The following is a 17,187-nucleotide window of genomic DNA, read 5'->3' on the forward strand; positions in this document are numbered from 1 at the left end:
TTTGGTTTTGTTTGTTTTTATTTAAGGAGCAGTATTTATTTGGTTGTTTTTAAGAAGCAGATTTAGCTTTTCTTTAGATTTTTGATCTTTTAATTAGATTTAATATAGATATATCTTGACAGCGTTCTTCTGATTTTTGGCACCAAAATCGCTATTTAAAATGGTGGATTCAGCGCGCAGAATCCTGATTCAATGTTAAACTGACTGCGGCACACCACCCGAAACAGTAAGTGTTTAAAAATGTTTTTGATTCACTCGCTATATTTTTTGATTCATTCGCTATTTTTAAGACAGCATTATTTTGATTTGGTAAGCCTTCATGCAGGTATTCAAAGATTTGATTTTCTAATAGCACCACTGATTTTTTAACAGTGCATTCAGTGCGGTCTGATCCCACAGTTTGTCATTTTCAGTGCAGTATATGGCGAGTGTTTTAAACAGCGATATCTTTAATCAATGTATGTTTAGCCTAACTTAAAAACCGCCTGATTCTTCGTAACCTGTAACAAATTATGGTTAGGTCTAAGTGCGGCTAGTTTTTGCCTTTCAACCCGACAATGTTTTGCATTAAGTTTGATATAACGATGTATGTTTTGAATAAGTAATAGCAGTACTGATCTTTAACAGTGGATTTATTGCGTTTTGATCCTAATCTCAGTGTAGTATGTGACGATATCTTTGAATGAATTTATGTTTAACCAAGCAAAAAAACCGATTGGATCGTTGCAATCTGTAATGAAATATGGTTACGTTCAAGCGTGGCTGGTTTAGTTTGCCTGTCACTCCACATTTTCCTTGCACTAAGCCTGATACAATTATGCATGTTACGAATAAACCAACTGCACTTTAATCATACATTATCAAGATATATTGATTTTTAGTTAACATATCTATCGCTGCCTATATGATTGATATATTCATACATAAAATTGATTATGAGTTAACAGTAATATTTACCATGAGTTATTAATTAAAAAAGATCTAATTAATATCCTACAGTGATGCTGCCAAAATATATTTCAATGGATAAATACATCTCTTTTGATATTTTGTTTATTGTTTTAAAGTTTTTTGATTTTTAGAATCCATACACCACATGTACATTATGAATCATTAAATGTGTTTTAATGTTTTGCATTACAAATACTCATTTTTTAGTTGATCATACAATTGCTGTACGTCTGATGAAACTTATTGTGTGAAGTTCCACCTAGAATTAGAAGTGTTCAAGGTAAATATTGTATTTTAACAATGTAGTTTTAAATTGTGTTGTCGTCATATTTTATAAATTATAAAAAAAAATTGATATCTGAGATCTTAATTATTGTTTAAAAGGATTTTTTGATTAATTTTAGAAAAAACCTTTTTAATATTTATAAGATCTTAATGATGATATTTATTTATTGTTGGTTTTACTTGATTTTTGATGTGATTTCAATATTATTCTTGTTTGGTTTGATTGTAGCCCCTGAGGCAGCGGCCAACGAGCTGCGAAACTCGGCCTGAGTCGGGCAATTATTGAGCACATCTCTGTTCTAATAAATACTGAAATAAGACTGAGGCATCTATTGTGTTTTTGTTCTCCTCACAGTATTCAAGGTGCAGTCTCACCATGGAGCGGATACAGAGGCATTATGACATTTTCCGTTTTATTCATCATTCCCTTTCTAATAATTCCCAACATTCTGTTTGCTTTCTTGACTGCCGCAACACACTGAGCCGACGATGCCTTAAGGGTTCCCATTTCATCTGGAGAAACTGAGTCTTATCTTGGGATTTGCTTCATTGCATCTAAGAACTTCCTGATTCCCTAAGAAAAGATGGAAGTCCATGGATGCAATGAAGGAAAAACTAGGATGGTGTGGATAAAATGCAGTCAGACAGTACCGAGTCACTGACAGAGAGAGCAAGAGAAGAATATCTTACCTGGGGGATCCTGTAAACCCCTGTTATCCTGGCCATGACCTCAGTCATTGAAGAGCTGCGCTCCCCAAGAATTCCTGCCAGATTAAGTTGTGCCTCGCACCTATAATTCGGGAGCGTTGCTTGTCCCCCAGACAGCAGCTGCAGACTGCCCTGGAGTGCCAATACCTCTGAAAGACAAGAGTCCAGGATCTGGTAACCCAGAGTGTGGTTCAGCAGCAGATACTGGTTCTGGTTAATTTCTTCTATAGCAAACAGGATGGCCAATGTGTCACGGTAATACCGCACCTGAAAACTTTAGAAGGAAATCAGACTTCCATCATCATGTTTCAGCATAGGGAAATGTTGAGTCAACAAAATCCTGTGTCCTTCTGATAAACATAGGGATGGTAACTTTCCAACATTTGCCTGCATATATCGGCCCGCATCCAGGAATGTGATCGTTTTATAACACACACACGCTTGTGCACACAAATGCTACTTCTACTGCATAAATTGGGGAATTTTAAAAGGGGTGTGTTTTAATTTAATCCACATCGGACATATCCCTGGAGGTGCAGAATAAATTGAAATTGTACTAGTCCTTCATCTCTCTGTTACCTGATTAAATGAAGTCCACCTCCATCAGCTTGTGGTGGAGAGTCACCCGCCATGGCCTGATAAAAGCAATTATTTATCCTTGACCATGGCGTAGGAGAGCAGGAAAGGCTAGCGTTTCATAGCAAAGCCTTTCAATTTGATTGTAGAAGAGTAGAAGGCCATCATGGCCTCTATCATGCTGTGGTAAAGAATGGCCAAATACTTCTTGGTTTATGCCCATAACTCAGACAAGACAGGGATGAACTTTGCCATGCCCGTGTTAGGTAGAACCAGTCCCGACATCCAAGCCATTGCATGAGAGCCAAAGCAGTGGGACTGAAGAGCAAACGCCTCAAGGCATGAAAAGAGAGACAGAGAACCTGGGAAACTGGCGTTACACCTCCAAAGAAGCACGGGGGCATCAACACCCAAAGATAGAGAGTGTGGGGCAAGGCATTAAGCACAAAGCATAGAGTGAGGCAATAATCTACGCCAAAGCATAGAGTGAGGCAATAATCAGAATGGCTTCGATATCCTAAGGCAGAGAGTGTATGTAATAGCAGGAAGAAAGGTGACATCAAACTCCAAAGTACCCATCAAGGATCAAAGGGCATCGACAAGAGTGGTATTAAATGTCCCCGCAACTGAGACGGAGGCCAAGCAGCCGGGACAGAGGCATGAAAACGCAGGCACTGTGGTCAGAGTTCCCCGAGGCACTGTGAGAGGGGCGGGCAGGCAGGCTGGGAGAGTCCCAGTGGCAGACCACAAAGCAAGGCGCTGAAACAGGAGAGAGACAGGATGGAAGGAGAAGGATTTTTAATTTTTTTTGGTGGGGGAGGGGGAGCCAAAATACCACATTTGATTGTTTATTTATTGTCTGTTTGTTTTAAAACCCTCGAGTCTAAATTTCTTGCTTGCTGCTGGGTACATATCTTCATCCAAAATAAATTAACAAACACCGTCACACATTTATCACCCTATTAAATAACCCATGGCTCAAAAAACAAGAACGAGGTCAACAATATTACATGTTGACGATCACTAAACCTCTAAACGCAGCATCAGAAATGTCCTTTTTAAAGGTCCCAAAAGCATAGCTAAAGAAGAAAGCAGAATAAATCGTCTTTCTGTAACTGCAGCTCTTCCAGAGGCATTTTCCAGTAGGTTGGGCCTGCGATCGAAAAAGCACAGGCTCTAGTGATGCTCAGGAGAGCCTCAGTGGTGGAAACCCGCAGGTTCACTAGATTCTCTCAGCAAGGCTTCTAGCAGGAGCTCAGGCCTCAATCGAATCTTTGGTGATTACAGGGCCTTGACTGTGAATTGCTTAGCATACTGGGGGGAGTTGGGGGGGAGGGAGAACAAGAGTATCTCTCATACTTTCAACTAGCTGCTCTTTTATCTACCCCAGCAAGTAGATTAAATTGCAGGATCTCCTCTTACACAGTGACAATTCTTGTTTACACGTAATTTTTTTTACTCTGAGTTAGAGCTTCACAATCTCAATCTTTCTCTGAAATCCAAGAGATAAATGCTTTCAAATGCTGACCAACTCAAAGTTGCTTTCAGTTGTAGGTAAAAAATTAAATGAAGAAGTCTTTCCCAATCCGTGTAGCTCTCAACTGGGATTGACAATGCTTAACCTTGATTAAACGTCCTCCTTTTCCCACCCAAGCTATTATCTATCTGACTCGCCTTGCAATGAAATAAGCGCAGTTTTCCTTCCCCATAGGCTTGAAAGGGGTCCACCAATGAAACATATCTTCAGAGGCACCACACATTTTTTTTTCTATGAACAAAATGAACCAAAAATTGCCTTTAATTATTCCTAATGAATCACATCCCTAAAGTAAGTAACTCAATGCAGTTAAATGGTGATGGTCAAACACTTTACGATGGTCTATAAAAGCTATTAAACTTAAACTTAAAAGAACTGTTTGTTCTACATCATGTGTCCTTTTATCCACTTTTAGAGAGGGCAATTGCAGGGGCATGTTTAGGTGTGGGGAGGAAAATAACATGTGCCAATTTCATTTTCAATAATACGCATTACACTTTAATTTCACAAGTGTACAAAACAGAGGTGCAAAGATCCATACTTCCTCTTTGACACTTGGAGCAAAGCTAGCAGCAAAAACACCCATGGACTTTGTCCCAATGTGGATAGTTTGAGAATTTTCCCCATACATACTGTAAGTCTCTAACCTGACTGACAATCAAGCTAAGAATATGGTTCCTCCAGTAAGTCAGTCTTACTTTTCACAGCGTGCAGGGCGAGGGGTCTCTATAAAGTCAAGGATGGGGTAAGCCAAGCGAGCATGATTTGTAGATATCACCCCTAGGGTAAAGTCTCCATCCATGGAGACTGGGGTCATCTCTCGGAGCTCCAGCTTGCAGCCTGAGGCCGTGGTTTCGCCTATGTGAACAACGAGCAGCAGAAGAGTCACCCAACTGAAACGTCTCATATCCTCGCCCTCTTTACAAAGCCTCTGGTTTTATCACTACTGCATGGGAAGGACAAAGAGTGGAAAAATAAAGCAATATGGAACTTAGAGAGAGAGAAATCAAAGACACATGGTGTGAGGTGTAAAGAGAAGAGACTTAGAAAGTAATCAGAGAAAGTTCAAATATATAAAGTGAAAACTAGAGAGAAGAGAACAGGAAATAAACAGAGAACATTCAAATTCTCAGATTAAGATTTAGAGAGGAAAAACCAAGGAAATAGGAAAATGAAGCTCATATATCTGGCAAAGAGAGGCCATGAAAAAGCTTGCCAGGGCTGTCTACAGAGCCAAAGGGTTTATATATTCTCTGCTTAGAGATTATTTTTCACTGACCCCTGTAATTCTACAGGTGCAATAAACACAAGGAGGTACGCAGGTGACTTTCTTCTCTCATTAAATGATGAGTAGGTGTGTGACTTATAATTACGGGGTCAGATGGAAATCACAACCTGACTTGTCCTCTGGGATGTATGGGAGGAAGCGCTCAGATCCTGTATTTTCTCCTTTCATTTTAGAAATAAATAGAAGGATTAACTTTTTTTTTGGTGCTCAACAGGGAAGGCTTTCATCTCTCTTGGGTACAAATTATATCGCAATGACAGAGAGGAGCACCCGGGAGGCGGTGTGGTGCTTTATGTCTGGAATGGCATAGAGCCAACAGGATAAACATCCTGCATGAGACTAAATGCACAATCGAATCTTTATGAGTAGAAATCCCTTGTGTGTCGGGGAAGACTATAGTGATAGGCGTATACTACCGTCCACCTGGTCAAGATGGTTAGACGGACAGTGAAATGCTAAGAGAAATTAGGGAAGCTAACCAAATTGGTAGTGCAGTAATAATGGGAGACTTCAATTACCCCAATATTGACTGGGTAAATGTATCATCGGGACACGCTAGAGAGATAACGTTCCTGGATGGAATAAATGATAGCTTTATGGAGCAATTGGTTCAGGAACCGACGAGAGAGGGAGCAATTTTAGATCTAATTCTCAGTGGAGCACAGGACTTGGTGAGCGAGGTAACGGTGGTGGGGTCGCTTGGCAATAGTGATCATAATATGGTCAAATTTGAATTAATGACTGGAAGAGGAACAGTATGTAAATCCACGGCTCTCGTGCTAAACTTTCAAAAGGGAAAATTTGATAAAATGAGAAAAATTGTTAGAAAAAAACTGAAAGGAGCAGCTACAAAAGTAAAAAATGTGCAAGAGGCATGGTCATTGTTAAAAAATACCATTCTAGAAGCACAGTCCAGATGTATTCCACACATTAAGAAAGGTAGAAAGAAGACAAAACGATTACAGGCATGGTTAAAAGGGGAGGTGAAAAACTATTTTAGCCAAAAGATCTTAATTCAAAAATTGGAAGAAGGATCCAACAGAAGAAAATAGGATAATACATAAACGTTGGCAAGTTAAATGTAAGACATTGATAAGACAGGCTAAGAGAGAATTTGAAAAGAAGTTGGCCGTAGAGGCAAAAACTCACAGTAAAAACTTTTTAAAATATATCCAAAGCAGAAAGCCTGTGAGGGAGTCAGTTGGACCGTTAGATGATCGAGGGGTTTAAAGGGGCACTTAGAGAAGATAAGGCCATCGCGGAAAGATTAAATGATTTCTTTGCTTCGGTGTTTACTGAAGAGGATGTTGGGGAGGTACCCGTACTGGAGAAGGTTTTCATGGGCAATGATTCAGATGGACTGAATCAAATCACGGTGAACCTAGAAGATGTGGTAGGCCTGATTGACAAACTGAAGAGTAGTAAATCACCTGGACCGGATGGTATACACCCCAGAGTTCTGAAGGAACTAAAAAATGAAATTTCAGACCTATTAGTAAAAATTTGTAACCTATCATTAAAATCATCCATTGTACCTGAAGACTGGAGGATAGCTAATGTAACCCCAATATTTAAAAAGGGCTCCAGGGGCGATCCAGGAAACTACCGACCGGTTAGCCTGACTTCAGTGCCAGGAAAAATAGTGGAAAGTGTTCTAAACATCAAAATCCCAGGACATATAGAAAGACATGGTTTAATGGAACAAAGTCAGCATGGCTTTACCCAAGGCAAGTCTTGCCTCACAAATCTGCTTCACTTTTTTGAAGGAGTTAATAAACATGTGGATAAAGGTGAACCAGTAGATGTGGTATACTTGGATTTTCAGAAGGCGTTTGACAAAGTTCCTCATGAGAGGCTTCTAGGAAAAGTAAAAAGTCATGGGATAGGTGGTGATGTCCTTTCGTGGATTGCAAACTGGTTAAAAGACAGGAAACAGAGAGTAGGATTAAATGGACAATTTTCTCAGTGGAAGGGAGTGGGCTGGGCAGTGGAGTGCCTCAGGGATCTGTATTGGGACCCTTACTTTTCAATATATTTATAAATGATCTGGAAAGAAATACGACGAGTGAGATAATCAAATTTGCAAATGATACAAAATTGTTCAGAGTAGTTAAATCAGAAGCAGATTATGATAAATTGCAGGAAGACGTTGTAAGACTGGAAAATTGGGCATCAAATGGCAGATGAAATTTAATGTGGATAAGTGCAAGGTGATGCATATAGGGAAAAATAACCCATGCTATAATTACACAATATTAGGTTCCATATTAGGAGCTACCACCCAAGAAAGAGATCTAGGTGTCATAGTGGATAACACATTGAAATTGTCGGTTCCGTGTGCTGCGGCAGTCAAAAAAGCAAACAGAATGTTGGGAATTATTAGAAAGGGAATGGTGAATAAAACGGAAAATGTCATAATGCCTCTGTATCGCTCCATGGTGAGACCGCACCTTGAATACTGTGTACAATTCTGGTCACCGCATCTCAAAAAAGATATAATTGCGATGGAGAAGGTACAGAGAACTGAGAGAAGGGCTACCAAAATGATAAGGGGAATGGAGCAGCTCCCCTATGAGGAAAGACTAAAGAGGTAAGGACTTTTCAGCTTGGAGAAGAGACGGCTGAGGGGGGATATGATAGAGGTGTTTAAAATTATGAGAGGTCTAGAACGGGTAGATGTGAATCAGTTATTTACTCTTTCGGACAATAGAAAGACTAGGGGGCACTCCATGAAGTTAGCATGTGGCACATTTAAAACTAATCAGAGAAAGTTCTTTTTTACTCAACGCACAATTAAACTCTGGAATTTGTTGCCAGAGGATGTGGTTAGTGCAGTTAGTATAGCTGTGTTTAAAAAAGGATTGGATAAGTTCTTGGAGGAGAAGCCATTACCTGCTATTATTTATTTATTTATTTTATTTATTTAAAATTTTTATATACCGGCATTCATGTTGCAAACACATCATGCCGGTTTACATATAACAGGGGTGTACAGTAAACAATTCAATAACCTATTTGTGTAGAAGGAAGCAGTTACAAATAACAAGGTAATAGAACTGGGAGGAGAGAAGAAAAGAAAGAGAATAACATTAGGTATAGGTATTTACATTAGTAATAACATTTTTACATGTGGAAGTGATTGATTTAGAAAATAGCCACTGCCATTAGCAACGGTAACATGGAATAGACTTAGTTTTTGGGTAATTGCCAGGTTCTTATGGCCTGGATTGGCCACTGTTGGAAACAGGATGCTGGGCTTGATGGACCCTTGGTCTGACCCAGTATGGCATGTTCTTATGTTCTTCTTATGTTCTTATGCTTCTTGGGTTACAGTTTTTGGAGATGGATGACTGAGAGGAGCGTCACAATGTCACATAGCCTGCTATCTTTATGATGGTTCAGAGATCAGGCATGGAGATACAGGCCCTATGACTGAAAAGCTGAAGGGATGGGCAGTGGCAAAGAGTATTGTCAATTATTAAACTGGGTAAGTCAAGAGACAGCCACATGGATACAAAACCTGTGTCCTCTGGGACTCTTTAAGATTCAATGATTCAGGGATGGCCACAGGGACACCAAGACGCTTGCCTCTAGGATCTGTAGGATAATTCAGGGAAGGGCAAAGACTACAGAACCTGTCATCTCTAGAACTGAATGGCTTGGAGGGATATTGAAATTTTCGACATAATAGTATCAGAATAAATGAGAGACATCCCAGGAAGAAAGGCATAGACTTTAGGAGGGAGCTCGATCAAACATCATCATTGGCAATCTTTTTCAAACCAGCACACAGGTGCACTGTGGCGTAGTTGTGTCAGCGCGCGCCCACAGATACGGCCATTTTATAACCTGCATGCGTATATGCGCTCATGTTGTAAAATAGCCTGGCCATGCGCCAAATTTTAAGTGGGTGCACAAATCTCGCTTCTACTGCGTAAGTTGGGGATTTTAAAAGGGGCACGTGCCCACAACATTGCCAGTTTCACCAGTTCTTCCACCAGTTCACCCAGTTAAGAGCTAAATCCTCCAAACCCCCTAGTTTAATAGCCTTCACTCCCCCTAGTTAGGATTTTTAAAGGTCTGGGCTAAGATATGGTTAGTTTTCTATGGTTATTTTTAATTTACACCTCCTCCATAGCAGAAGTAAACATACAGGGCCCTAGACCTGGGTGCATGCATTTATTTTGTTTTTCCACTAGGTCTATGATGAGAAAGCAGTTGAACAGGCTCTACACAGCCTGGACTGCAAGCGTGCTCTCGCCTTTTATCTTGAGTGCACGGCAGCCGTCAGGCAGCCCATGCAGCTTTTTTTCTCCTTTGATAAAAACAGACGTCGTCACAGTGGGCAAGCAGACCCTGTACAACTGGTTGGTGGACTGGATATCCTGCCCACAACATTTCTCAGTGTCAATGGTTTTTTACCTGTGCTTGTGGCCAAATCCTGAACTATCCAAGTTATCAAAACTGTCTAGCCTGTCAGCTCTCAGATCAGGAATCCTGGGCATGCAGTAACTGTCAAAGAGAGTATGTTTCAGTTTACCAAAAATGCTTGAATTGCAACACTCCTAGGCCAGGATGGTGGAAACGTCCCTGTTTCCCTAGCCTATTACCCCCAGAGAAAGCTTGCCCCAGCTGCCTCACACAAAACATCAGCCTGTTCAATTAACCTGTGTTCTGCCCCTGAGAAGGCAAACAATGTACTTACTACTGGCAGTATGTGGACAAAAAAATCATAGCACATCTTCTCCTGAAACCTTGGAGAAAACCTCTCAGAAAAAATCAAGTTATCTCCCAGAAAGCCCTAGCACTCACCTGGTCAGCAATGCTCCTGTGACTTCCATGCTAGGGCCTGAGAAACGAGGTTCTCTAGAGCAGAGAAAACTAATTAAGCCAAGCCAGCGCGCTGCCTCCCACAGCTGCAGGTCAGTCACAGCTAACGAGCTGCTTCCCGAGACGTTCCAGAGCTGCCTGTGCTTTCCCTAATCTGCAACCCCAGACATCAGAAGCAGGGACCCGTGATCAGAGGATCGGCAGCCTGCTCTCTCCACCAAGTGCTCTGCAGCCTGCTCTATCCACCAAGTGCTCTGCAGCCAGCTCTATACCCTCTTTCCACTCTATCATAACCACTCCTACAACTTGTGTCAAGTCAGCAACAGCCTCCTGTATCCTATATCCAGCCATGTGAGCTCACCGTGTCACCCCAGGAGGGGTCTGAGCCTCTCGTGTCACCCCAGGAGGGGCTTGAGCCTCCCGCGTCGCCCCAGGAGGGGTCTGAGCCTCTCGTGTCACCCCAGGAGGGGCTTGAGCCTCCCGTGTCACCCCAGGAGGGGCTTGAGCCTCCCGTGTCGCCCCAGGAGGGGTCTGAGCCTCCCGCGTCGCCCCAGGAGGGGTCTGAGCCTCTCGTGTCGCCCCAGGAGGGGTCTGAGCCTCTCGTGTCACCCCAGGAGGGGCTTGAGCCCCCCGTGTCGCCCAAGGAGGGGTCTGAGCCTCCCGCGTCGCCCCAGGAGGGGTCTGAGCCTCCCGCGTCACCCCAGGAGGGGTCTGAGCCTCCCGCGTTCACCCCAGGAGGGGCTTGAGCCTCCCGCGTCGCCCCAGGAGGGGTCTGAGCCTCCCGCGTCGCCCCAGGAGGGGTCTGAGCCTCCCGCGTCGCCCCAGGAGGGGTCTGAGCCTCCCCGCGTCGCCCCAGGAGGGGTCTGAGCCTCCCGCGTCGCCCCAGGAGGGGTCTGAGCCTCCCGCGTCGCCCCAGGAGGGGTCTGAGCCTCCCGCGTCGCCCCAGGAGGGGTCTGAGCCTCCCGCGTCGCCCCAGGAGGGGTCTGAGCCTCCCATGTCGCCCCAGGAGGGGTCTGAGCCTCCCGCGTCACCCCAGGAGGGGCTTGAGCCTCCCGCGTCACCCCAGGAGGGGTCTGAGCCTCCCGCGTCACCCCAGGAGGGGTCTGAGCCTCTCGTGTCACCCCAGGATGGCTCTGACCCGGCCTCTCAGGGGTCTCAGCAATTCCCGCACGGGCTTAAGTCAATCCCACAATTCCAGATCAAATTTGGACAACTTTACCCTGCAAGAGGCACCCATTTCCAACAACAGACTATCCACACTAACCCATAGCATCCTCCTCCATTCAGTACCCCCTGCAGAGCCGGGATCCAGGAGGAAGAGGCGGCCTTAGCGGGGGTATTGTTACGACTATGGCTGCTGTGCAGCCTCCTCACCACCAGAGGCCCCTCTTGACCCCACTCCCCTGTCTGGCCCGGTCTCCCTTGCCTAACTGCTCCATGTCCAGAACTCCCTATTTAACCCCCACCTAGCCCGTGCCTCGGTGCTTCGGCATCGAGTTCGCTTGGGCTCCCTACTTTTGCCTCCTATTGCTGCCTGTGCACCTCCGGGCTTCTCGCTTACCTGTCTTGCTCTGTGGCCTTGGGCCTCTGCTTATTCGGTCCTGTAGTCTTCTACCTTGCCTGCTTCCTTGTTGCCTATTCCTGAATCCCTCCCTGTTGCTGTCCTTCTTGCCCCTGCTTCCTGGCCTCGCTGCCTTTGGGGTTTTGCGTTTCCTGTTCAGTGTAGTCTTGTCTTGGTTTGTCTAGTCCAGTCAGTATCTTGTCCTGCTCGCCCTGGTTCTCTCATCCAGCTCACACTTACCTGCACGCTATCCTGATCCCACCCCTACCTGCACTCAGTTCCTGCGTACAGACCACGCTTACCTGCACTCACATCCACGCGTACCCCCATGATGTTCCAGTGTTTCCCGAAGTTCACCCTCACCCCCATGCACCTTGTTCCAGAGACTCCTTCTCAGCCAGGACCCAGCACCAGAGACTCCTATCATCTTGCACCCGGATCCAGAGACTCTAACCATCCTTACCAGAAATCCTGCTGTGGCTCCTACTCTCCTGCCCTGAGTCACCCCTGCAGGTGGTGTTCACCACAGCTGGCTATCGCCCAACCGTAACAGCTGGGCACGCTCAGTGCGCCACTCAAAGTTTCTAGAAATGTTGACAAAAGTTTTCCCTGCCGGGCTCCATCTGATGATGTGTGGACGACCTCTGTGTGGACGAGCATCCTGCTTGTCCTGGGAGAATTTAGCATTCTGATTAGGTCCCGGTGTTATTGTTCGATTAACAGCCCATCCATCCTTTTCTAACACCTGATGCACTAAAGCTAATGCATCTGCAATTTCCTGGGAATCTGTCCCATGCAATAAGATATCATTTACATAATGGTGGAATTGAACTGATTACGGTAATTGGGATGACAGCTTTTCTAAAGGTCTATGCAACCTTTTCATGACAAATGGTTGGGCTATGTATGTATTCCTGTAGCAGACGGGTGAAAGTATATCATCCCCCGAGCCATGAGAAAGCCGCATCTCCAGGGGCGATCCGAGAAACCATAGACCAGTGAGACCACCAGTGAGCCTGACTTCACAGCTGGGAAACATAGTGGAAACTATGCTAAAGATGAACATCACAAAGCCTATAGAAAGACATTTTGGCCTTATGATAATCTCTTGCAGGCTTCTAATATCTCTGGCTTTCATCAAGATAAGTACTTTCTCATCACATTAGTAAAAGAGCAATATTATATTATCTTAGATTATTACACATAAGTGATTTGGATACTGAAATGTGGGCATGAAAATAGGACTGCACTATTGCATTTAAACTCATTTTAGGATTTTTTTTGGTTTTTTTGGACCATTGTTTGAGGTTTTGGCTATTTGACGCTTCTACTCACTTTTCTGAGTTTTTTTTTCCTATTTTTAAGAAAATCAAATCTAAAAATTATAAGTTTTTAAATGAAGGGACAGGGAATTGCACTGGGAATCTTAAGTTGTTGAGTATTCAGTGAACTCTTTTATATTTTATTGTTTGTAGTCTGCTTTTTCAGTCATTTCAAAGCGGATTACGTTCAGATACTGTAGGTATTTCCCTAATCCAGAGGGCTCACAATCTAACTGGGTGATGCATCAGGCCACTTTATACTCCCTCGCCCTCCCCTGTTCATTGTATTCTCAATCTTTCAGTTGTAATGTAAACCGCTATGATGTTTGCACACTAATGCCGGTATATAAAATCTTAAATAAATGAATACATGTTCTATTGCACATATCACGCGATTATACCTGATTTATTTGTATTCTCCCCATGAATAATGCAAATACATGCAAAGGTCAAGCACAGGCAATGCTATGCAAATATTTTATTGCAGCTGACCGAGAAGGTAATTAGCTGCAATACAATAACAGCTCTGGGAAAAGCGGTAAATGTGTGGCAGGAGGCCAGGGACCCTAACGTAGGTCCCTAAGCCTCCTGCCACACCCCACATACCAGCCCTTCCCACTCCCCCCTCACCCCTGATCCTCCTCCTCCCACACCTCACATACCAGCCCTTCCCACTCCCCCCCTCACCCCTGATCCTCCTCCTCCCACACCCCACATACCAGCCCTTCCCACTCCCCCCTCACCCCTGATCCTCCTCCCACACCCCACATACCAGCCCCAGCCCTTCCCACTCCCCCCTCACCCCTGATCCTCCTCCTCCCCACACCCCACATACCAGCCCTTCCCACTCCCCCCTCACCCCTGATCCTCCTCCTCCCACACCCCACATACCAGCCCCAGCCCTTCCCACTCCCCCCTCACCCCTCCCCCCTCCCCCCTCACCCCTGATCCTCCTCCCACACCCCACATACCAGCCCCAGCCCTTCCCACTCCCCCCTCACCCCTGATCCTCCTCCCACACCCCACATACCAGCCCTTCCCACTCCCCCCTCACCCCTGATCCTCCTCCTCCCACACCCCACATACCAGCCCCAGCCCTTCCCACTCCCCCCTCACCCCTCCCCCCTCCCCCCTCACCCCTGATCCTCCTCCCACACCCCACATACCAGCCCCAGCCCTTCCCACTCCCCCCTCACCCCTGATCCTCCTCCCACACCCCACATACCTTAAATTGGATCTTGCATTGGGGCCTGGTTCATCCTCGCACCCGACCCAATGACTGAGATAAGGTCCAAGGGTCAAGGAGATGGGGGAAAGGGGCTCTGGACATTGGTGGGTCATGTGTGTCACTAGGGGGTGGGGAAAGAGGCTATGGAAATTGAAGGGTCATGTGTGTCACTATGCTTGGGGGAGGGGATGGGAAGTAGTGTCTGGCGCTGGAGTCTTTATTGATTTGGAGGGATTGGGGGGCTGGAGCAGTTGCCACGCGGGTGCATTTTTACATTTTGGGGGAGTCATGGCCACCTCAATTGACGTCCCCGAGTTGAGACAGGAGTCCCGTGAGGTTGGGACCACCATCGCGTTAGAGGGGCTGCTCGCTGCGTTGCTGTGACACAAAAGAACGCGGGGGGCGGGGCCCCAGTGTCATGGTGGCACCGCTCTCTCCCGCGATAGTCGGATAAAACATTGTGGCTTAGTAAATCGAGAGTAAGTTTTGTACCTGAGACAACGGAGGGAGAAGTGTCTTGCCCGAGGTCACAAGGAGCAGCAGTGGGATTTGAACCCTGAGCTTCCCTGGCTCACGGCCCAGCTCTAACCTCCGCTGGTTTTCCTAACAAGGGAGTTACTGAGGTAAATCCTGCCGGTGACTTCGTGGGAAAGGGTCTGCATGCTAGGAGAAAGCTTGTGTGATTCGGTCATGGGTGGCAAGGATGGGCCCAGGAAGAAGGTTTGGAAGGAAGGGAAAGGGCCTGCAGGAATTTCGTTTTGAAATGCTGTCCACTTGCAGTAAAGTCCATGAGTACTTTTGTATCCACACAGGTGAAGTTTCAAAAGATTACTCGTGCAAAAATGTCCAGATACGCGCGTTTGTGGGCCGGGCGCAAGTAACACAAAGTTTAAAAAGCCGCAAAATAGCGCATATCTGACCTTGTGCCTGTGAAAAGCTAGCGGGGGGGGGGGGGGGAAGGGGGTGGGAAATGGGCTGGCGAGGGCGTTCTGGGGTGGGGCCGAGACGTACGCGCGTAACTCTGTATTTTAAAACAGCGCCAGCTTATTAATCCCGTTAATTTACTGCTGCTTCTGAAGAACAAGTCTGTAGATCTGAAGTTTCAGGGCTTTTAGGACAGCGTGAGGGGTCCCGGATTGTGTAAGGGGCTTGCAGGATGAAGAAGCAGAGGAGTATGGAAGACTTTCATAGCGAAGGGGCAAACTGGTGGAGGAATTTGAAACACTGGGAATGTCTCTCACGTGAGTGCTTTAAGTCCTATGGAAGGTACACAGAGTAGGTTTGCTGGAGTAAACGCTTTAAAGTGTAGGTAGTGTGCGCGCAACGCTGCACAGGATATAAAATTCCATGCGCGGTCCTATGAAAGTTACCCTTACAGTGCTTGCTGGTCCATGGGCATAAAGAACCCGTGGACTTGGAAGCTACCCAGAGAAGTTTTAAATTGCCACCATAATGTTAAACTGGTTTAACTCCATTTGAGCACTGGCTCCCCTGCCTCTCCATTTCTGCAGAGGATACCCCCCTGCCCTCTGCTGAACATGATCACTGGTCTTTGAAAACATATTCAGACACTGATTTGGTGACTTAGTGACAGTCAGGCCTATCCTGTAAAGTGCGGCCGCGTTTACCCTGCTCCTAAGCCGCTTCTAACTCACGTTTCGGCCGCGTTAGCCCTTCCTGCGATCCCGAATCCCCTTTAACCTACTCCTACCGCGTCCTAAATTCCCCGGGTAACCCCTTCCGCCCGCGGCATGCATATTGCATGCAAACGAGCGAATTAGCTCGATATTGCATGCAAACGAGCCAATTAGCTATTCCCCTAGCATCCTGTAACCCGCGCCCCGACTAACGCTACCTTTCCCTGCCGTTTTGTCGCGCGTTTAACCTGCAAACTTACCGCCTACCCTGACCCAGGCGGTAGAGGCATGGGTAAGGGTAGGTGGCAAGCTTTCCCCCAGCCCCAGCCCCGCTCACCTGCCCCGGCCGCGATCATGGATGCCGGTCTCCGTGGCAGCCCCAGTCCTCTCCCCTGCTCCCGAAGCCAAAAAAAAAAAAAGCGAAAAAAAACTTTGCAGCCCCCTCCGATGTCCGGAGGGGGCTGCAAAGTTTTTTTCGCTTTTTTTTTTTGCTTCGTGAGGAGAGAGGACTGGGGCTGCCACGGAGACCGCTTTCCCCGTGCAAGTAAGTTGTTTCGCCGCTTGTCTCTTCTCCCCCGGAGGGGGAGAAGAGACAAGCGGCGAAACTGAGCAGCGAAGCCCGAACCCGACCCGGCGAATCCCGGACCCGACCCGGCGAATCCCGGACCCGACCCGGACCCCCAACCCCCAACCCGGACCCGACCGCTGTCAGTCTGTTCTCCCTCCTCCCGGAGCAAGGCTGCTTTTCGCGCCCTGCTCCGGGAGGGGGGAGAAGAGATGACAGCGGCGAAACTAAAAAAAAAACAAAAGCTTGTCTCTTCTCTCCCCTCCCTCCGGGAGGGGGGGAGAAGAGACAAGCGGCGAAACTGAACGACGAAACTGAGCGGTGAAGCTAAAAAAAAAGAAAAGCAATTTTTTTTTTTTCAAAATTGACAATTTTGTTTTTTTTCCAAAAGCGACTTACTTTTGGGATCTGTCAAGATCCCAAAAGTAAGTCGCTTTTGGACGCCTGCACAACTTACTTTTTTGCAGCCATCATCAGTGACACGACCTGGCTCCGTAGCTCCTCCCGACAAGATGGCCGCCTGCACGGGGAAAGCGCGCAATTGGCCGCTCAAGACGTGACGTCACGATGTCACGTCTTGAGCGGCCAATTGTACGCTTTCCCCGTGCAGGCGGCCATCTTTGTCTTCGGGAGGAGCTACGGGAGGCAGATCGTGTTCCTGCTCAGGGCTGCTGGCTACAAAACAGTAAGTTTTGCCAC

The 17,187-nt window shown here is 46.2% G+C and overlaps 1 protein-coding gene across 1 annotated transcript in view; it reads right to left on the reverse strand.

Moving 5' to 3' along the window:
• The window catches only part of LOC115075652 (vomeronasal type-2 receptor 26-like), a 40,255-nt gene extending 37,679 nt beyond the window's left edge, over positions 1–2,576 (reverse strand). The window contains exons 1-2 of the mRNA XM_029576226.1: positions 2,524–2,576; positions 1,927–2,218 (exon numbers count right to left, since the gene is read on the reverse strand). Coding sequence (XP_029432086.1) covers positions 1,927–2,218; positions 2,524–2,576 — 345 coding nt within the window. The remainder of the gene's footprint in view (positions 1–1,926; positions 2,219–2,523) is intronic.
• Between the last annotated feature and the right edge of the window lie 14,611 nt (positions 2,577–17,187).

Source organism: Rhinatrema bivittatum, chromosome 14, assembly GCF_901001135.1.
Source record: "Rhinatrema bivittatum chromosome 14, aRhiBiv1.1, whole genome shotgun sequence".
Taxonomy (NCBI): Eukaryota; Metazoa; Chordata; class Amphibia; order Gymnophiona; family Rhinatrematidae; genus Rhinatrema; species Rhinatrema bivittatum.